The 23147-nt window shown below is 38.3% G+C and overlaps 1 protein-coding gene across 1 annotated transcript in view; it reads left to right on the forward strand.

The window, feature by feature from the left end:
• Positions 1 to 838: 838 nt before the first annotated feature.
• The window catches only part of LOC134365551 (complement C5-like), a 35405-nt gene continuing 13096 nt past the window's right edge, over positions 839 to 23147 (forward strand). The window contains exons 1-15 of the mRNA XM_063081667.1: positions 839 to 903; positions 1616 to 1808; positions 3051 to 3213; positions 6331 to 6401; positions 7917 to 8008; positions 9764 to 9840; positions 11456 to 11558; positions 12408 to 12519; positions 13108 to 13234; positions 14048 to 14163; positions 14754 to 14939; positions 19100 to 19303; positions 20118 to 20327; positions 20417 to 20566; positions 22031 to 22160. Of these exons, the coding sequence (XP_062937737.1) occupies positions 839 to 903; positions 1616 to 1808; positions 3051 to 3213; positions 6331 to 6401; positions 7917 to 8008; positions 9764 to 9840; positions 11456 to 11558; positions 12408 to 12519; positions 13108 to 13234; positions 14048 to 14163; positions 14754 to 14939; positions 19100 to 19303; positions 20118 to 20327; positions 20417 to 20566; positions 22031 to 22160 (1999 nt within the window). The remainder of the gene's footprint in view (positions 904 to 1615; positions 1809 to 3050; positions 3214 to 6330; positions 6402 to 7916; positions 8009 to 9763; positions 9841 to 11455; positions 11559 to 12407; positions 12520 to 13107; positions 13235 to 14047; positions 14164 to 14753; positions 14940 to 19099; positions 19304 to 20117; positions 20328 to 20416; positions 20567 to 22030; positions 22161 to 23147) is intronic.

The raw sequence follows: 23147 nt of genomic DNA on the forward strand, positions 1-23147 counted from the left end.
TGAGCCATCTCCAGACCTTGGAGTTCAGGATGATAGTTCCCTCCCATGTTCCTTAAATTTAGGGTGGTTCCCTAAAAGTGGAGCCTGAGACAGGGAGACATTGTCATGCGTGTGGTTTATTGAAAGACTATTCACAAGAGAAATCCATAAGTAGTGAAGAAAGCAGGATAGGGCAGGAGAAGAAGCTAAGCAAAGATGTGGTTTCAACTAAGGTCTAGCCTCAGCCTGATGCTGTGAGGGGTTCGGGGGCAGGAGTCTTACCACGAAAATGTCCCACATTGAGGTAAGAGAGCCTGTTGTACTGGTAGAATCAGTCAGTTACTGACTGGACCAATCCCAGAGAGGGATGTAACTTCCATGGCATTTCTGGGAAAGCTGTCCTCTGTGGCTGAGATGAATTATCTGGAGAAGAATGCAGTTAGAAAACCTTAGTAGCCAACACTCACAGCTTCTGTAGGATGCATATACTGGTCCAGTAAAGGGGATCTGGTCAGGGCATCAACTGCATCTACTACATCCAGAAAATGTGCAAGACTAGAGTAGCCTCCAAATATTTTGCATCTGTGTCCAGCTTTGAAACATTTTCCTAGAGACTCCCACTTGGTTGTCTTTTCCATTTTACAGGTTAAAATAATGCTTCTCTGCCTTGAATTCCAGAATTACCTGTGGATATTAAAAAGTAATCATTTTAAATTTTTAGGTATCCTTCTCAATGATCCCTCTATTTGACATTAATAATTAACCAGAGGACTAATTTAACCAATTCTTCAAGCCGAGTTCACAAAAAGGAGGGCACTTTCAAGAAAGGTTATGTCAACGATCTAATGCTACCCCAGCCATGGATATTTTAAGCATAGTCTGTATTTGTTTCTACTTGGGAAGAAGTTGGGGGCAGAAGCAAATGTAAGTGAAGGATGCCATTTTCATTTGAAATGTATCGTGGTTGCATTTGCAGAGAAAGCAGAATTTAATCTATGCCACATGAAATTAACTTTCTACTTCTGAGAACTCCAAATGAATTTCCTCTTTTCTCTATTGTCCAATGCTGCTACACTGCCTTTTTTGTTTTATTTTAAAATTTGTTTAATTTTATCCTGCTTTCTATATTTTCTAGTTTGTTTTGTGTGTGTGTGTGTGTGTGTGTGTGTGTGTGTGTGTGTGTGTGTGTGTGTGTGTGTGTGTGTGTGTGTGTGTGTGTGAGAGAGAGAGATTGAGAGATTGAGAGAGAGCACTATGTATGACTTGTATTCTAACACTCTATGTTTTGCTCAGCCTGTTACTTCTGCCCCTAGGAATAGTAACTTTCTGATTGGTATTTTGTTTGAAAATGGATTCTTCAAAAAACGAAAGTGTGATTCCTTTTGTACTTCTATTAAATATAGCCCTGGCTGCAACCAATCAAGATCACTTCTATCTGTTTCCTTTAAATCTCATCCTTACGATGCTTTCTGGAAGCTATCCTGGCTTTACCATTGATAACAAAATTTTGAGAAATAAAAAAGATATTGTTAAGTTTAAGAAACATTGATAATTTATATTGATTCTTCCATGTGAAAAATATTTTAAAATTACTTTTTATTAATAGATTAACTCTGTAATTTTATAATTTCAACAGGTATGTTGTCTCAGCACCTAAAGAATTCTATGTTGGAGCTGCTGAAAATGTAGTAATTCAAGTTTATGGATATACACAATCATTTGCTGTGACCATTGCTATTAAAAGTTATCCTGAAAAAAGTTTTACATATTCTTCTGGCCAAATTAATTTATCTCCAGAAAATAAATTTCAGAACTCTGCAAACTTAACTGTAAGTATTTATCTCATAGTTTCTACATCAAGTGTTTCTTTGTAAAATACACCACAGTTGGTACCTTAATCCATTTTATATCTGTGTATAAAATGTGATATATCATACTATTAAATGAGTTCACTAGTTAATGTGAGATCAGTGCCATACATTTCTATATGTAAGTCATGGAAACTGTTAAATAAAGAATCTGTTTTTCATTTGGGGGTAATGTAAGGAAATGTAAAAGTCTGAATAATGCAGGTTATTAAGGTGAAAGATCTGGTGACATACACTAAAAACTAAATCAATGAACAGATGTAACTGTTTCAAAATGACATGATGAATACTAGGAAGAGGTAATTTAGATACTTAAACTTCATATAATATTAGGAGTAAAATATTCATACATGTTTATATACAAACATTTATATACACACAGCTTTGGCTCTGTTCTAAAAGATTAAGAAAAATGAATGAAGAGCATTTTGAATATTTGTTTTCCTAAGCTATATGCTACAACATTCTAATTCCATGGTTTTCTAGAAAATAATTTTTTTCCTAAAATATGTATCTCTGATAGACTTTTTGTACTTCCTCTTTAGACTTGAACCAAACAAATTTTCTTTCAAACAAATTTGTGAACAATGTTTAAGGAAGATTAGAGAGGCGTCCACAACTCTATTATTATGAAATATACTAGCCCTATGCTATACATTTGAAGAGGGCCACACGCTGGTTACAAAATGTCCAATTCCATAAAACACATAAGTAAAAGAAAGTTTAGACTTTCAATGTAAGTCCAAATATAATTATAAATGTAAGGAATACTTTGTCCATTTATACCACCACACGACAAGTCATTCAGTCTCCTCTTTTCCTGATGTATGACTCCTCCTACCCGTTCTCCCACACCTCTGTTGCTGATAAGCTTTTGATCTTTTCTTAATGACTTTTGGTTATTTTGTCTATTAAAAATAGAACTTTGGGGAAGTGATTGTCATTTTAAATACACATTAAATCTTAATCAATTTTTAAAAAGTAGTTATTTCAAACTAAGTTTTACAAGAAACCTAAAATACAGAGGTGTTTCTGGAGAAAAAATAGCTTACTGTTTTGTTTTACAAAATTTTTTGTAAATTTTGTGTTTGTTCAATATAAACAATTATTCAAATTATTAGCACGGATACTACAAGGGAATGTTTTTGTTATCTTAGGATTGTACATAATATTGTTCCATTAACTTCTTTTTTTTTTTCATAGATACAACCAAAAGATCTATCTGGAGGGCCAAATGCAGTTTCACACGTATATTTAGAAGTTGTATCTGTCCATTTTTCAAAAGCAACAAAAATTCCACTGCGCTATGACAATGGATTTCTTTTCATTCAAACAGACAGACCTGTTTACAATTCGGATCAGCCAGGTATAATAAAGATGACATTTTAATTCATGGAGGAAAAGTGGGATGATCTGATGAATATTTTGGGGACAAATGGCTCATCCTTTGGGAAAAAATGATAAAATTAATATTCTACCTTATACCATATACAAAACAAAAGAGATGATGAACTAAAGATTAAATTGTAAATTATAAAAACAAAGAATAAGCAAAATATAAGAGTATGTTTTTAATAATTTGAAACTAGGAAAGACCTTTTTTAAAATGATGTCAAGACTTGTTTTAAAATGTTTTTTTTAAAACAGAAAGCTGAAGTGACAGATTATAGAACTTGAGGTTAATAGAGAGGCTGAATTTTAACTTCAAAAATATCTCATTTTTCACTTTCCATATCATCTCTTTTTACAAATAATATTTCAATTTTATATTAACACTGAAAATGTGAACTAAACTGCAAAATACACTTAGCAATATCTCCTTCCTTAGAGAAGGAGAAAGTTTCAGTCTTCTTTCAGTAATTCCTTCTTATAAATTATCTCAAGAGAAGGAAGGAAGATGGAGCTAATGGGGTGTGCTGAATGCAGGGGCACTTTATGAATGGGCGTGGAAGACGATGGTGGTGGTGATGATGCTGAGATGGGATCACCACCATAATTTTAGCAATAGGACAAGGTTCCTGCTAGCACACATGAACTTGGTGTTAGACGGGACTAGAAGAGTTTCTTGGATACCTGATCAGAAGATGACTATGTCTAAGGAGAGAGGTCATGCCTGTGAGTCTCTCCTTCTTCTAGCTGCTTAAGTTCGTGATCACACCTTGAGACACGCAGGTTCTCACCTGCATCTTCCTTCTGAGTTAGAGAATGCTTCATTGATCGGGCAACTTACTGCTTTAGTTCTTCCTCCTGTACTCTGTAATAATTTCAGATACTAGTGACCTGCAGTCTTTCTTACCCATCGGTGGTTTGAAAATACAGAAGGTTGAAAAAAAAAATAGTTCTTAATAAGTTGACATATTTTAAGTGCATAAAGAGAAACATTTGAAAGAACCCATTCGGGAAAAGAATTTCTTTTGTGAAATAATTTCTGAATAACTTTGTGAAAAGAATGTTTTTTTTCCACTTTAACATAAAGCGAACATCCAGCATTCTAATTCATCTTTCCTTTTAAGCTTGGATTTTATGTTTTGGGCTTTATTAATTTTATTTTTAATTTCATGGCCCTTGTGTTATAGGGTTATTGATAATATTATCAGATCATTTGTTTATTGTTTATTTGTTTATTTGTTTGTATTTTTAATTCAAGTTGGATTTACATATAAGCTATAGTCAAATGAAGCTTTTTAAACAGCACTTTTCTGCTCCTGCTCCTCCATGCTCTTGATTTCCAGTTCCTTAAAGGCACCACTTTCAACTCTTCTAGGCATGTCCTTGGTTATGTACTATCATAGTTCTAAATTATATTTTTACATCTTATTCCTCCTTGACTTTTCAGTTTTATTGTTACTTATTGACTGCTCATTATAAGATAAGGATTTAGCTCTTTTTTTACTGGTCCTTTACCAAGCACACACTCGCGCACAAACACACACGTGTACACAGATACTGCCTAGAACCCCATCTGCACAGTACAACCATATCACAATTTTGGATAAATCAGTATTCAATGCTGACACTATTATGATGTAAATACTGTTCACTGCTGAACAGTAGACTATGATTATTGTTCCTTTTCAGCACAATTTTTGGTGTATGAAATTAGAAATTACTTTTTTACTTGCTTAATTTTCCATAAACTTGTAACTAATTCATCCCCAAATTATCTTCCTTTTTATATAAATCTCTACTTGATGTGTTAAAACTCATCAGGCACATGAGCAATGTGTCTTCCCAGAGCCCCTGGCCTGCTTCAGCAGTTGCCCCCAGTACAGAGCTGGGCTTGGGATCTCCATGCACCACAGTCCTGGGGACAGATTCCCTTCCCCTTTTTCTTGGGCTGGGTCCCTTGTTTCTTGTATCTGCGATCTTCCTCTTTCATGTTTTTGTCCTTATTTTGCTGAAGCAGTAGTTCTCAAACTTCAGTCTGGCATTATTACTGAAACTTAATTCTTGGAATATCCATTAGAAAATCCACATTCATATTTTCAGTTCTCTTCAGTGTGCAACAGAACCACTGATTCAGGACGTCTGGGCTACTGCCAGGGACTCTGCATCTCTCCAGGTGATGCTGAGGCTGCTGGTCCAGGGACCACACAGCAAGAACTACTGAGCCAAAGCACCAACTCAAGTTGCTTCCAGAGATATGGTGCAAGGGAGATAAATGTTCAGACTTAGAGCCTCTGACAATGTCTTTACTCTGTTGTCGCACTAAATTAAGAATCTGGCTAAAGAATTCCAGGATGGAAAGCAATGACCCTCACAGTCTGAATGCTGCTGTGGAGGAGTTGGAGGTCACTCTGATTTCCAGTCCTTTATATGTGGCCTGTTTTTTTTCTCACTCTCTCCAACGTTCTGATCGAGCTGATGTGTCTGAGACTGGGTTTATTTTCATCCATTGTGCCTGATAATTGCTGGGCCCTTTCATTCTCAAAAATCATGTTCTTCAGTCTTGGGAAATTGTCTTGAATTATTTCTTTGATCATTTTCTTCCCCATTTTCTCTACTTTTTCTTTCTGAAACACCTATTTGAATATTTAACTTCTTTGATTCACTGTCCAATTTTTTTTTTCTTTTCCATTTTCCATCTCTTTGTCTTTTTGCTTTACTTTTAAGGAAATTTTCTTCAACTTCATCTTCTATTCTATTTTTTAACTTTTCATTTCTGCTAATTTTTCATTTCCAAGAGCTTTTTAAAAATCCTTATTGATAGTATGTTGTCCTTATGCATTTGATAGAGCATAATTTTTCTGAGATTACAGACAATTTTTAAAATTTTCTCCTCCCTGCATACTTTTGTCTTTTCCAAGGTTCTTTCTTTTTCTTTTCTTTTTCAACTGAGTCTTTACTCAAATCTTGTCACCCTTGCTTGTCCACTTGCTCACATTTAAGAGTAGAGCACTATAAAGCTCACAGGTGGCTCTGTAGACATAGCAAATCATTTAGAATTGACTGGAATTTCTGACAATGATAATTTTTCTTTCAGTAAAAGTTAGAGTTTATTCATTGGATGAAAACCTTAAGCCATCCCAAAGAGAAGTTACCTTAACTTTTATAGTAAGTATACCAATAATTTAAATCAAAATTTAACCTTGGCATTTCCAGTATGTGAACAAAGAATTTTCATTGTTTTAAAACCAGTCATATGTGGCATTAATTTATTCAGTCTTAAATGGTAGCAAGCATTTATTTAGCATCTACTGTGGGTACAACTGAGTCATTTTATACTTCTCTTACCCTAACTGACAATTTTTGTGTGTAAATTAAATATTAGTTGAAATAAATTTTGATGACACCATTAAAGACCACATTTTGGTGACGCCATCGCTAAAGTGGGTCAATGAGTCACTTTGCATTGGCTTGCTATCTGTAAGGCATGGGTGGATGTGGTGAGGGTTTGTAGAAGCATAAAACGCGGTACCTGTGAGAAGCGCATCGCATGCATTATATTGTCATGACAGCCTTATAAGATTGATATATCACCCCATTTTACAGATGAGAAGGCTAAGAATTATAGAAATTAAATAACCACTGATATCATACTGATAATAATGAGCTGAACCAGGATTCAAACCCAGGTCTGTCTGTCTCCAGAGTCTCAGCACTTAGCCTTTCTCCATTTATTTGGGGGATTATGGGATGTGTCCCTCCATGAGCACTGAGTTTGGAAGACTGGACAAGCACACGTAACACAGCAAACCACATAAGGGATGATGTAGGACCAACAGCAGACCAGCTTGAAGGGGAGACAAAACTGGAGACGATGTGTCCCCTCTATGGAGAAAATTACTGAAAGACAGGGGTGAGTCCTTAGCTGAGTCTTAAAGGAAACCACAGAAAGGGTTTGACAGAGAGAAGCTGGATGCCTTACGTGGTATGCAGGAGTAGACGTCTGGAGCCAGGAAGAAGCAAGACATGGAGATGACTGTGACTGTGGCTTAGCCCCAGCAGACTGGGCGGGAAACATTTTAAGGACAGATGGTGGCAGCTTCAGTGTATTTTGTGTTTGGGGTGTTGCGAGAAAGACAGTCAAGTGAACCTGTCATAAAGGTGAATGTCTGGCCTCACAGGTCCAACCATTCCCTTGTAAGAGTTCCCCATGGAGAGAAGACATCGAACAACTCAGAGGTGATTGCTGTGTTCAGGTTTCATATCAAAGACAACAGGGAGCCAAGGGAGCCTTTTGGCCATGACAATGACATTATGAAAACAGTGTTTGAAGGAAGATTATACTAGAAGTCCTGTTCAGGAACAAGGGAGATGAGGGAGAGAGTTGCTGGGAGTTTATACGTATTTAATGTTATCTTAAGTATTTACTCTACTATTTATGCCTGTTGAAAACATGCCTTTGTGCCTTAGAAAGTGGCTTTATTAACAAGCCTGACAACGTCAGTCATTGCCTCAGAACTAATCCAGCATTGCATGCTTAGTTTCAAAAAAGTTTCTTAGAATATATTAGTGACTATTTCTATAAGAACTATTAATCACATGGTATGTTTCTGTGTGGCTTCTGTATTTATAGGTTGTTAAAAAATGTGAAACTTGCATTTTTGTTTTTCTTTTCTCTCAAAGGATCCAGAAGGCTCAGATGTTGCTGTGGTAGGGGGAAAAAATTACACTGGAATTATCACTTTTCCTGACTTCAAGATCCCATCTAATCCTAAGTATTTTAAGTTTGTTGGTAAAGTTGTTTCTCTTAAAAGCAGTGGAGTCCCTGAGGTTATAAAATAGTTTAATGGAGCCATTTACAAATAATTGAAAGGTGCTGATGTAAAGAAAGTTTGATTTGGGCTAGTCTTATCAAGCCTAGTGTGTGTCCTCACCTAAGGGAAGGTGACACCTGCTTGGGCTCTTCTGCATCGAGGCAGGGGACCTGATGTAATATTGCCAACTGTAAGCACCATGCTAGTCTGCTGTATTCAATTTAATGAGCACCTTCCACAGCAAAGTCCAAGTAGTAGGTGCTATGGGAATACAGATTCTGCCCCCAAAATGCTGAGAGCACAATAGAAAAGAGAGGGGGGAAAAAAGTACAAATAGAAGATGTCCACTAGCATTTGTTTAGTATTCCTTAGAGGTTTCGGAATTTCCTCTGACATTTTAGTTCATATTCCTAGCACTTGAAAGACGTTTTGAAATATAACTTGGAACTTTTGTTTGTTTGCTTAGTATTGGTCAATCCTTTTTTAAAAGTGTTAATTGACACATAATTATACATAATTATGGTTACAATCTAATGTTCTGATACATATATATATGTTGTATAATAATCAGGTTAGGATAGGTAATGTAACCATCACCTCATGCATTTGTCATTGCTTTGTGGTGGAAACATTCAAAAGCCTCTCCTCTAGCTGTTATGCAATATACAAAGCTTAACTGTTAACACAGCCACCCTACTGCCATTAGCCAACCTCTCTCTATAGTCCTTTCCCCAGCACCTGTCCCCCCAGTCTCTGGTAATCATTTTTATATTGTATAATGCATTGAAAACGTAGCACTTCAAAAAGGTAAGGAAACTGACATTTATGGATCCCCTACTATATGCCAAGCACTCTGCTAGGTCCTTTATCATTCCCATTTTCAAGATAAGTAAACTAAGGCTCAGAAAAATTTTTAGGCCTGTTCAAGGTCACACAACTATTAAATGATAAAACTGAACAGAGAATCCAAGTCTCTATGCAGGCAAGATTCATCCTTGCTCTTTGCTTCTACTGTACTGCTCCTCTAAAAATAATTTCACACTAGCCTTGAGTTGTAAAATTTCCAAAACTACGTATTTGTATCATTTAGATAAGTTTAACCTGATCAAATGATCCTTGAAACATAGTCCTGATTTTCTGGCAAACTATATAATATATTGTATCTATTAATATGATTAAACATCAAGATTGGTTCATCAACTGAATAATGCTTTATATTTAAAATACTTTCTAGTTAAATACTGGTTTATACCATGATATAGTAGAGAAAGGGTCAGTAACATGAAAATAAATTTCAGTATGTTTATAGTAATTTTTTTAAATGCATATTTTCATTTTAAAACATCTTCCAAATGTAGTAGACCAATTAGACTGCACAGAAATCTGAAGCTGCTGTCAGGGTCATCTAAGCATGAATTTGTAGTCAAGGGCTTTGGAGCCAGAATGACCAAATTCGAGTCCCAGCTCTATCACCTACTAGCTGTGCATTCCTAGGCAAGTTACTTTACCTCTCTGGGACTCAGTTTTCTGATAATAAAATAGAGAAAATAATATAACATATTCCATAGTATTTTTGTGAGGATCGAATGAGTAAGCATATATAGAAAGTGCTTGGCCCATGCCAAGTGCTCCTTTGAATATTAGCTACAATCATTGGGTGAATTAAAGATATATTGTTTGATGATACCTAACATTTTAAATGTGTTGCTTTCACAGATACGGTTTGTGGACAATTAAAGCTAAATACAAAGAGGACTTCACAACAACAGGAACTGCAAATTTTGAGATTAAAAGTGATGGTAATTTCTCATAAATTACTGAGATTTCCAATGTGTGGTTTTGAAAATTATTCTCAATGATTTTGTAGAATAAAAACTCAGTAAAGAATAAAGAAGAGGCAGCGAGGTGTGGTGGACAGCAGTAGACTGGGGGAGTCAGAGGGCTGAGGACCTGGGGCTCTCCATCTAGTTCACCTCGATCCAGTCATTGAATTCTCTGGACCTTGTTTCCTTGTCATAGTTCTGCAGGGGATCAAACCCAATAAGAGGGTAAGATTAGATAATGTTCTTGCAAAAAAATCTGTGGTTCTCTGACACTGTTAGGGATCGTCTAGTCTGATCCCCCTGTCCAGGTTCTTCTAACCACTCTGTCTGGACTGAAAACCACCTTTGAACCCAGGCCCAGTGCTCCTTCCCATCAGCCCTCAAAATCGATGGTGTGTTTGTAAAATTACAATGTTTGGGGGAAAAAAAGATAGTATACTTATTTTGGAAATATTTGTATTAATTGTAGAAATAATTAACTCATAAAAAGCTCCTTCCATTCATTTCTCATAGGAACTTACTAGACTATTCATTCATATGCTCTTATGAAAACTTGTTATTAAGCTATTTAAATCCCTTTTTTTTTTTGCCCACCAGGTTGTTGAGGAGGCAGAGAGTTATTTGTAATTAGTAGAGAAGAAAGAGCACATGTAATAATTTGAAACATTTAATATGTGAAAGCCACAGCAACAAAGTACCTTCTGAAGCAATGAAACTCGACCTTGGAGTTGATTATTAACTCTCTTGGACACTGTTCACAGTTGTCAAGTCCTCGCTCTGTCTTTCTGCCTGTACCCTGGAAGGCAATTTTCTCTGACACAGAGAGAAGTAGCCAGAACAGCGAGACACTTGCTCTGCCCTTCTACAGCCAGACCCTGACTACCTGCCCTGGTTACCCTGGAGCCAAGTGTCCCTTCTCTCTGAAGTGTGGACTTCTCCCATTGTGTTAAGCAGCCTGCAAAGCAGTGCATAATAAATAGTATTGGGAAGACTAGCATCAGTTCTTGAAAAGACATAAGGAAAAGTCATAACCCTATAAGCAGTCAAAAAAGTATTGTTGGTGAATTACAGTTTTAAAGAGGTGGAAAGTCTAAAACCTCCCTTTGTTCTAACTCTCATGTTTGTTAGAAAGTTATTTTCTACAGCCAATAACTAGATATCTTTCCTAGATGAGAACCTGAGACTTATGCTCATAGTTGGAACATTGAGTAGAAGAGAATTGCTAAACACAAGAGATGCTAAAGAAGCAGGAAATTTCTAATTTAATAAATATTTATCAAACACTTACTAGATGCACTGGGGGGAAGCTTTACACCGAGAAACAGGGTCAGGACTTTGTCCTTATAGAGCTCACATTCGCACAGTAACATAAATGGCTTGATACAGGACAGAGCTTCGGGAGCACAAAGATGAGATGAATGCCTGATTGGAAGTCATGAGGATTCACAGGGGTATTGACGGTCATCACCATGAGGGGAAGGCTACTGATATTGCTGATGTTAAACTACCCCCACTGTCTCAAAAAGTTTCTTGCTTAAAATACAGTTACAGTTTCAGCTGTATCTTTTTTTCTTTTTTTGCTTAGATTTATATTTGGCAAAACCACGTTTCTCTGTCTTAGTGGAACCAGAAAATTACTTCATTAGCCATAAAAACTTTGAGGATTTCAAGATTGCTATAAAAGCTAGGTAAGAGCTTTTATTTTCAGATTCATCTAGCCCCCGAATGGCAAACAGATTTCATTTCAAGAGTCAAATATGACTGATTGGTAGTGCTCGCCTGCAGCCCTATGTTGAGAAAAATTTTGAGGCTCAATGGAAAAAATACAGTGATTAATACTCTGTGTGAATATCATGGTGACTATTCAGGTGGCTACACTGCCCATATTCAAAATATGATGTGAAAATGTGCATTTCTTTCTTATTTGTGACCTAGTTAGTATTAATTGATCATACAGCTTAATAACCAGAAGCAGTTATAGAATGGATTGGACTGGCCCAGAAATCCTATGAAAGATGAACTATGGAAAATTGTCTTGCAATGGGGACACTGGCTTGCCTGTTTTATATTTAAATAGGGAAAGTTCATGGTTTTCTTTGACTCAAAGGTAAATATAGGATTAAACTGAAAATATCTTGTCTGCAGTATATGTGGGATGGACGTGACATTGCTCCTTTTAGCGGGGAGTAGGTCCCCACTGTTGCTCCACCATGTAATAGTCATGGCAGAAGTGTATCCCCTTACAAAGAGGCCTGGGTCCTAAGCTCAGCTGTCCACTAATGCACTATAAATATAGAAACTGTGTGAAACTGAGCAAGTTTTCACCATTCCTCTGGGACTCAATTTTCTTAGTTGTCAATGGGAAAAAAATACCTGCCTTAGCTCTGCCACTGCACAGTATAAGGGTGAAATGCAAAACTGGATGTGAGCACTGTTTCAAGGGTAAAAAACAAATTTCATATGGTTAAGTTTTATCTGCATCTCATTGCTATAATTGCTTTATCAAAAAAGGGGTTAATTATATTCTCTTTTGACAGATATTCATATAAGAATATAACTGAGGCTGAAGTTTCTGTCTGTTTTGGAATAAGAGAAGATTTAGATGATAGGAGGAAAGAAATGATTCAGGAAGCAACACAAAAGACACAGGTAAGAAGAGATTAAGCTACATCTATACAAATGGGGAATTGAAAGCAATTCACTAGAGTATAGAGATTAAAACTGGGCTTTCAACCCCAAATAGTAATAGAACTTAAAACACCAAAATAATAATACTTCGGGCTTCAGGAAGTTCCATTGATGGAAGCAAATAAGTTACAGTGACATTTGTCTTCAATTTGGAAGCTTAAGTTGACAAACTCTAGTTCCAGAGGCAGTTTTCTCTCTTTATGGTCATGATATCCTGCACTTTAGATAAGGTTTCATCAGGTAGATAATGGCACCCAAATTATGGACTCAGATTCTGAACAGGATGAGACCATTTCAAGTTAGAGGTTTTCACCCAGGGTCTTTCTCTATGATCCTGCGTTATGGCCCAAGGCTCAAAAGAAGTGACGTAAATATTAATTAGTTGTAAGTATACTTCATTGAATCAAGCTTATGCTTTGTATTACTGTTAGCTTTAACCACAATGTCATTGCCAGAGAAAATTTTCCAGGCTGATGAAAGCAGAATTTATTATTCTCTCCCTCTTTTCTAATGTAGCATCTACTTTTTTGTCCCCCTTTTAAAAAACAGCTGATTGATGGAGTTGCACAAATCAATTTTAATACTTCAAAGGCAATAAAAAACCTGTCATATAAAAGTCTAGAAGATTTAAATAACAAGTACCTTCATGTTTTTGTGACAGTACAAGAAAGTACAGGTAAGGTATTAAACTAGTCTATAAATTCCCTTTTCACAATTCTTTCTTATTCCCAAGTTTGGATAAAAATCCACAACTTATTGGTGCAATGTCAGACAAGTGCAGTTGCCAGATATGGTCCATCAAAACACCGTCTACCAGCTCATGAAGGGGAAATGCTCATGAAAGACATCTTTCTGCAGCAATGACCCCTGTTCCCACATACATGAATAGCCTTTTAGGTTATTAAAAATTATAGGTAATACTGGTACCAAAAAATTTTACTTGAAACAAATACATGAGATTGTAGAATTATTCACATTATGAAAGCATCCCTGAGCCATTTGTATGTTTGCTTACATATTATTAAATATTTAATACATATCTTTTACCACTATATCTGGTATTTGTTTGAATGTTGCCTTGGAAATGAGAACCAGTTGTTTTCACATGTGAGTGTCTCTTCTAACAGGATTGTCAACTCCTTGAGGGCATGAGACTCTGCTCTGATTATTTGAAAAAAAGTAATAGCATTAATGATCTGACAAATGGTCTGGACACTATAGGACACTATAGTTGAAATAGACGAATGGCCATTTTACCATTCCTGTAAATTGCTCTTTAATGGTTCAGAGTAGCAGGGCTCTTCCAGAGTAGCCACAGCAATCATCCAGATTTAGGTTAATAATTGCATGTAAAATGACCAAAGAATGAATGAATATCTTCTCCTGATCCCAATAAATAAATATGTAGGAACAGAATGGGTACCCACAGAGATCACTGTACTACCCTGTACTTGCTAATTTCTCAAAGCAGTGCATGTTATTCCAGTAGGTGGATTCTTCAAAGAAAACAAAGCAACTGATGTCAAATACGTCCTCTCTCCCTACACACTGAATTTGATTGCTACTCCTCTTTTCTTGAAGCCTGGCATTCCATATTTTATCAAGGTTAGATAATTAGAACATCTAATACGGCTGCATCTTTCTATTTACTGGTAGGTTACTTAGTCTGTGAAAGGACAGAGGAAAAGGATCTCAGAGAGGTCTTGCTCCCATGTGACCTCTAGTGTAGACATTTAAATAGAAAAGAGACTGGGGGCGGGGGTGGGGTGGGGTGAGAAATAGGAAAAAGCAACCAGCAAGGCTTTGATGGATGGAAAACAAGAGCCCAGATCCAGGCCTGGTAATAATTTCACTCAACCCATGGCTTGTGTACAAGTATATAGCACAGTGCCCTGCTCTCATTAAACATTCAGTAACCATATGAGGGTACTTCAAAAAGTTCATGGAAAAATGGAATTATTGAATGATACAAATCTTTCCAAGAACTTTTTGAAGACCCCTCCTACACTGAATTGAATTAAATGTAATTCACATCATAGGTGCCTGGAATGATAAAAACAGAGCCTTAAGATGACCGCAATTGACCCCTGAACTACATTCCACCAAGTCTGTGCTTGAGAGCAAAGGAGGGGATTATTTTATGATTTTCTTGTTGTAAAAGAATGTTAACTATTGAAATGGATTTGGCCCAACAGGTGCAGGTGAAGGATGTCTTTGCCCACATTGTAGGAGGAATTGCAGTGACCTTGAAAGCAAAAACAGTTGCCAAAACTCAGGAGAAGACAGATCTGGATCTAAGGAAAAGTACAACAAATGATCGTGATGGAGTAGCTTCATTCGTGCTTAACGTTCCCACTGGCGTGACAGCACTGGAGTTTCACGTGAGCAGAATTCGCATTTGTCGTATTTTCTAATATCACCTCAGTCTGTGTGGTAGCTAGCGTACAGGACAGATAGGGACGATTTTATGCCAACGTCTAGTGAGCTGCTCTGAATCACTTCATCTATGGGCACAGGAAATACAATATGTTTATTTTTTAATTATTATTTATTATGAGTATATTATTATTACAAATTGTGATTTTTCTTTATGCCCTTTGCCCAACCTTTCCCTCCCTAAGCGGCCTCCTCGCCTTCCCTCCATCTCTAGTATCCTTAGGTTTATAGGAAATACAATTCAGTGGACTGAATGTTCCATAAAGGGTATGAGTCTGTTCATTTTGTACTTAGGAAATAATTTTTTCTTCTTATGCTAAACACAATACTATGCAAGTCTGGAAAATTTAGAACAAGAATTGGCGGTGGAATACAGACCCAGTCTCCCCTGCCCATTAATTCCAGCTGTCATCCTCCGTCCCCACTTAATACGTGAACTCCACTGCAGAACTGTCCACACTCCCCGGTCCCCTCCCACTTTTTCAGTCTTTATCTTTCTTGCCTTCTCTAAGACACTGGCTCAGCTGACCACGTCTTTTTCTTTCAACAGTCTGTTGTGGCCTCTATCACTCCACGTCTCCTTGCTTTTAATTTTTCTTTGCTCTCTTTATAGTTCCATTTTGGACCAGTAATCCCTGGCTTGCCCTCTAAATGGGGGTGATCCTCGGGGTTCTATTCAGACCCTCCTCTCCTCACATGACACATTTTCATTTGATATATTTCCTGTGTGCTTCCATCTGCTCTCACAGCTTCTGCTGAAGACTCATCCCAGACACTTGAGAGTCTTATGGACACTGCCTTCTCCATATCTTTTTCTTGGATGTTTCAAAGAAGCATAAACATTACTTTGTCCCAAACTAGGGACTGCCTGCCAGCCTCAAACCTAGACTCCCCCCAGCTGCCCTATTTCAGTGGATGGCCCCACAGCCACCCAGTTTTCATTCTCCCCACCCAGTCATTCCCCTCATTGTGGCAAGGGCGGTGGAGTGATCTTTCCAAAACACAAATGTGATCTCAGTTGACCTTGTCCCTGCTCCCCTCTCCAAACTCATTGCTTACCACTCTTCTTGTTGCACCCCAAACTCCAGCACACTGGACAGTTTGCAGCTTCCTAACCCCCAGCTCTCTACTGCCACAAAGACTTTGTAACCCTACCTGGGAAACTCCCCCCCTAGTCTTTGATTCCCTAACTCCTGCTTATTTGGAGCTTTGATTTTAAATTACATCCTCCAAGAGTGGCTTTTTCCAACTGCCCTAATGAGGAAGGCGTTCCCCACCCCATGTCTGTCTCACAGAGTTCAAGTTTCACAGGGGAAGAGCTGTGTCTATCGTGTTTACCTTTGTATCCCCAGTCACTCTCATAGTTCCTGGACACATGTTAGGGACCAGAAAATATTGGTTGGGTGAATGCATGATACTATCTTTCCAAACCTAAACAAGAGTGAAATGTCATAGTCTCTTCTTTTCTCTGATAGCATGACTCATTTTTATTTGTTCTTGTTTGTTTTCAAATTATCTTCACTGCAAATAATATCTGATTCTTCAGCTTCAAATAAAACATAGATGGTTCCAGCTTCTTGTTCAAGAGCTAGTGCAGCATGGCACATATATTTATTAGAGTTCCCTATGACCCTGCACTTTGCCCTCAAAACAGATCTCATTTATACTTCTAAATTCTTCTCCCTGTCTCTCTCCTGAGAGTTGGAAAAATTATTCACTATCATTTCAATTCATAACAACATCTCCATCAACCTTTAAGAATTACTGCCAGAGTGACATCAGCAAGATGTTGGAATAGGAGTTACCAGCCTTCACCAACCCCTACATAAGAAAAAACAAATATAGACAGCTATCCACAAACAAAAATAGCCCCAGGAGGGCCTAGGGACCATTTGAGAACCTGCAGCAGCATGGTGCAGCTAAAAAACACAGAGAATAACTGCACAGAAAAGATCACTAGGGAGATCAGCATACCTGAGAAGTCTGGAGACAGCTATGAACAAACAAAGGGAGGGCTGTCAGTATCAGTCAGACAGCAGGTGCCACTGCGATCTCTAGTGGTCTGCTCTGTAGAGGACACCAGCATCTTTGATATTGAAGAAACCAACAGCCATCCCTGACATGGATGCCTGGGAAGGGAAACTAGGCTGCCCCTCCAGCTCACCCCTAAAAAGCAGCTGTTGTGCAGCTCTAAGACCACAGCCTCCATCTCCCAACCCCATGTGCTCTCCTCACCCAGGAGCCACAAATGCTCCACCCATGCCCAGACTCCAGACCGCAGCTCTGTGGCCCCTCCATGATTGCCAGCATTTCAGAACCTGGCTCTGTGGCCACACCTCATGCACCCAAACCTCAAGTACATAGCTACTGAAGCTTCAGGCTGGCCCAGATGGGGCCCTAGGTTGCCCTGCATGCACCTGCTCTACAGATCCTGGCTCCACAGCCTTTAAGTGAGCATCTGCACCTCTGGCATTTCAGCCACAGTCACAGAGAGGTATCTTATTCTCTGACCTCAGAGCTGCTGTATGTTCTCACATGCTTACTGATTCATGGCTGCACTGCACGCACCCAGCCTCAGACATTAGAGTCATCACTGCTACTGGCTAGTCACTTCCCCACACCTGTGAGCCATTGTAGCTCTGCACACACCTGCATAGGTCCTCCACAAGTACCTTGTCTCTTATACCATTACCAAAGCAGCAGGAGGGGCATCTGTACCCTGGACACTGTTAAAAAAAGTATTCAATAATACTTGTTGAAGCAGGGTAAGGAAGACCTTATTCGGGGCCATCATGGTAGGTATAGGGACCATGAAACAGGGTCTTGCAGTGGGGGAGAGAGATTGGGCTCAACTCCAAATACAGCATGGGAAAGTGGGAATTTATAGCCATGGAGCAGGGCACGAGTCAGTGGATGGAAAATTACTAAGAAGAAACATCAAGGGTAAAGGGGATTGTGGCTAAACCCACCAAGAGGATTCTTGCTGAAGACAGGCCAGGATGAAGAAAATGACCAGATATCAAGTGTGATCAGATATCAAGGATGGGGGGTTCTGGCTAAACTAACTTAGCAGGGTTCTTTGCTGAAACTGGGTTTTGTAAGGAAGTGCACAGATGGGCCTGGCAGAAGATTCAGAAGCCTGACTAAAGTTTGGCCAAGCAAAGAATCTTTGTCAGTACCAATGCCACAGCTGCCCTCGACCCTAGAGTCTTGATCCCTCCACACATGCCCATGCTTCAGTCCCCAGCTCTGTGACCTCTCCAAGGGCAACATGCAACAGATACCAGTGCAACTGCCACCACAAGATGTCCACAAGCTGAAAGTGGTGCCAAGAGGGATTCCCTAGTTCGTGACTTCCCCAATAGGAGAATAAGAAATTTGGAGGATGCCAGCAGTCTTCACCACCCCTAACAACCCCCCTCTGCAGCTGTAGACATCTACAGCCTTGGCTGCTGAGGACCCTTGCAATCTATGCTAATGATGACCTTAGCTGACAGAGCTAAACCGAGGTTATTCCACTCTGCCCTCACTGGAGCCAGAACCAGCCCACCCAACTGGTGCCCTTGCACCCCATTGTAGGGGAAGATCTTTCCACACTGAAATCAGTCCATAAAGTCTGGAAGAGGTGACAGCTTCATGAAATGCACAGATGTCAATGCAAGACAACAAGAAACATAAAAAACCAAGGAAATATAATACCACCAAAAGAACATAATAATATCATAGTAACTGACCCCAAAGAAATAGAGTTATCTCAGTTGCCTGGCAAAGAATTAAAAATAATAGTTTTAAACTCATTTTATGAGGCCAGTATTATTCTGGACCAAAGCCAGACAAGAACACTACAAGAAAAGAAAATTACAGGCCAATATCCTCGATGAACATGAATGCAAAAATTTTGAACAAAATACGAGCAAACCAAATTCAATAGCACATTAAAAGGATCATTCACCATGATCAAGTGGGATTTATCCCTGGTCCACGACTTCCCCAGTAGGAGAATAAGAAATTTGGAGGACCCCAGCAGCTTTCACCATCACCACCATCATCATCATTGATGCAAAGTTAAGCATCAGTGTTTTACATTTTTGGAATTCTTTTTTAGGTTAGGACTGATGACACAGACCTTCCAGAGGAGTATCAAGCCAGCAATGACTACCAAGCAGTGGCCTACTCATCACCCAGCCAAAGTTTCCTTTCCCTTAGCTGGACAGAAAGTTACAAGAGTTTGCTTGTGGGAGAACATCTGAGCATCACTATTACCCCTAAAAGTCCATATGTTGACAAAATTACACAGTACAATTACTTGGTAAGTTAAATAATATCTTACTTGCATCTAGTTCCCTATTTGCAATATTTTCTTTACTTATGTAAAGAATACTTATAATGATTCCTTACCTGACACAATTGACATTTAGTGAATGAGTGAACGAACTCACATAGCACTTCAAAATTTATGAAACACATTTACAAATATCCTCAGGACAGTTCTTTGAGCTCAGCAGACAATGGATCAGATTGGAAAGGTTGAATGACCTTTCAAGTTCACAAGTAGGGGTAGGTTTAGAATTTTGTTCAAGGTTGTCTGACACCTGGACTCATATTCCTTCCATGGCATGGTGACAAGGGTTTGATCAGAGCCTTCGTTCAGTCCCCAGACTAGTCAGGGACCTCAGTATTACCAAGCAATAGACTTCTAGGTCTTGCCAATGTTACTTAAGAATATGCCTTATCTACAAAGGGAAGAATTCAAGTCTTATGCTCCAGCATGGATATAGTGATTCCATGTATTGTTCGTTGCCATTTAAAATGCAAACTAGGAATGATGGTAGCATGATATACTGGAAGAGGCATGAGCTTTGAGTCAGCAAGATCAAGGTTCAAATCCGTACTCTATCACGTCCTTGGGCCAGTCTACATATGAGCTTCAGTTTCTATAACTACTAAATGGAATCAATAAAACCATAACATACAGTTGTGAAGATTGAATGTGTTCACATATATGTGCCTGATGCATAGTTTGTAATCAATGCACATTAATTTTCTTCCTCTTTATCATCTTCCCAATTACTAGCCCAACTTCAGGCCCATTCTGATACTTATTTGTTGCTGTGTATTTTTAGATTTCATCTAAGGGCAAAATTGTACGTTTTGGCACAGAAAAGAAACGCCTGCGTTCATCTTACCAACATTTAAACCTTTCTGTGACTCAGAACATGATTCCTACGGCCCATCTCCTGGTCTATTACATCATCACAGGACAGCAGACAGCAGAATTAGTGTCTGACTCAATCTACCTAAATATTGAAGAAAAGTGTGGCAGCCAGCTCCAGGTGAGACACAAATACTTTCCCTATCTCAGTTCCTCCCGAGTGACTATTTAATCTCACATTAAGATACTTTCTTTTCCAACTAATTTTAGATCCATCTGTCTCCAAATAAAGATATACATTCTCCAGATGAAGCTGTATCTCTTATTATGGAAAGTCAGTCAGCATCATGGGTAGCATTAACAGCAGTGGACAGTGTGACCTATGGCATCAGAGGAAGAAGCAAATATTCCATGGAAAGAGTTAAGTAGGGTGAATGCTATGATGACTGGTGCATGGCACAACTTGGGGTCAAGTAGCCACATGGTTCTCTCAGGGGTTCGTGGATTGGTCATGGGAAAAGAATAAAGGGGAAAGATGCAACTTCACCAATGTCTCTTCTCAGTTAGATTTAAGAATAACAACGCCAAGAGCTAACATTCATTGAACACTCACTATATGCTGAGCATTATTCTAGGCCTTTTTATCTATCGTCTTATTGAATATTCACAACAATCCTATGAGATGGGTAGCAGTAACAGCAATAATATTTAAAGTGTATTGAGCACTTACTAGTGTAGCCCCCATGTTATTGATAAGGAAAACTAAGATATTAGGTGACTTGTGACCTGAATGGAATGTACAGAGAAGAATCAAGTAAATTATCCTTTTAAGTTATCCTTTTAGATATATAAAGAATAATTATCCACTTAATTTACTCTCCAATTCATTTTGTATTATGTTAACATACTTGATTTGGGAATATCCTCCATGAAATGCTAAAATACAGTCTTCTCCAGGAATAAAGTAAAACGTAATTAAATTCATGTTCAGAAACAAACCTTGAAACACCATCAATTCCAAACTTTCTTTCAGTGACTGATAGCATTGTCTTGTTTACTAAGCCATTAGTTAGAATAAATGATAATGTTATTGACTCTCAGAGAGGACACCTTTTAAGCTAATGCATAAAATTAAATTATTTGCCCACTCCAGGGAAGGGACATGACCAACAATGCTGGGCTTCTGTGAGTAGAGAGTATTGAATCCACTGCAGAGGTGATGGAGAATGAGCAAATACATGGCTACACATGGAAAAGTAACAGCAGCCATAAATAGCTACTCCCCTCTCCCTGTCTCTTCACCAGGCCCATCCCTCCCTACCCCCATCACTGATAATCTCTTTCATGTGTCACATGGGCCATGGTCACAGACTTTGGTATGGAGTCAACCCTCCTTATCAAAAATAACCCATTGAGAATTCCTACCCATTTTTGTGCTCTGCTCCATCTTGGGTGGAGCTTTAAAACACAGGGTCTTGTTCCTCTCAGAGCTTAGAACCTAGAGATGGAAAAGGACTAGTTCTTTATGAGGGATAGTATGTATTTCATTTGCTTATTCATTCATTCACTCATTCGAAGGATATTTTATTAGTAAATTCAATGTACAAAGCCTCAAGAAGGAAGTGTGAATCATTTTCTAAGAACTACTTAATCAAAGTTATATCCTCAAGGCTTAGCTCTTGAGCAAATTTTGAATAGTGTGTATTTCTAAATCCATAAGGTGAAAATTAGAGAAAGGAAGAAAGGTTTGGGAAAACTGGAGAATTAGATTTTAATCATTTAATAAGTGAGTGACTTGCAACTAACATTATCCACAAGTCAGGCATTCCCTGTAACAGCTACTGAATGTTGTGTTTTGGGGGGAATAATTTCTTTTCTGAACAGGTACTTGAAGGTTTAGATAAAGGTGACCAGGGCAGTGGAGCAGGTGGTGGCAGAAACAATGCTGAAGTGTTCTACTTGGCAGGACTCACTGTCCTCACCAATGCAAATGCAGACGACTTCCAACAAAATGGTAATTAATTCTGTTTTCAACCAAGCAACCTGAATATTCTTGTTATAAAATACAATACTTCTTCTGGCCCTGAACTCATTCTTTCTCTAAATACTCACTGCTTCCACAGCACAATTCTTTTAAAAAAAAATTTTTAATTTAATTTTATTGTAATAAACACTCTTAACATAAGATCTACCCTCAACACATTTTTAAGTGTACAATACATTATTATTGACTGTAGGTATAATGTTGCACAGCAGATCTCTAGAGCTTATTCATCTAGCTTCACTGAACCTCTATGCCATTGATTAGTTCCTTGGGTTGAATGTCTTCCCCAAACTTATTCCCTGCTGTAACAGTGTAAAAGAGGGTGGGAAAATCCTATCATGGTAATTGAACAGTGTGGCCTTGAAGAGGTGATTAGATTGTAGGACTGTGCAGTAGTGAATGGATTAATAATGGTGGTCAGGGGTGTGGTACTGAGGGCTTTAAAAGGAGTGGGAATGAGGAGCTTGGCCTCTGCTCTCTCTGCTCTCTGCTCTGCCATTTTTGCAATGTGATACTCTGCCATCCCTGTTGCCACCACCAAGGCTCTCACCAGATGTGTTCCCTGGACTGAGGACTTCCCAGACTCAGAAACTGTAAGCAAAAAATTTCGTTCTTTTATAAATTACCCAGTTCCAAGTATTTTGTTATAAGCAACAGAAACAGACTAATACAATTAGTAATTCCCAATTTCTCTCTCCTCCCAACCCCTGGCAACCACCATTTCTCTTAAATTCCATAAATTTGACTATTTTAGATCCCTCATGTAAGTGGTATCATGCATTATTTGTCTTTCTGTGACTGGCTTATCACTAAGTGTAATGTCCTCAAGGTTCAAACATGTTGTTGCATATTGCAGAATTAATTTCCTTTTTTAAGGCTGGATAGTACATCATTGTACGTATATACCACATTTTCTTTATCCATTCCTGTGTCAATGGACGTTTAGACTGTTTTCAC

Source organism: Cynocephalus volans, chromosome 17 (assembly GCF_027409185.1).
Source record: "Cynocephalus volans isolate mCynVol1 chromosome 17, mCynVol1.pri, whole genome shotgun sequence".
Lineage (NCBI taxonomy): Eukaryota > Metazoa > Chordata > Mammalia > Dermoptera > Cynocephalidae > Cynocephalus > Cynocephalus volans.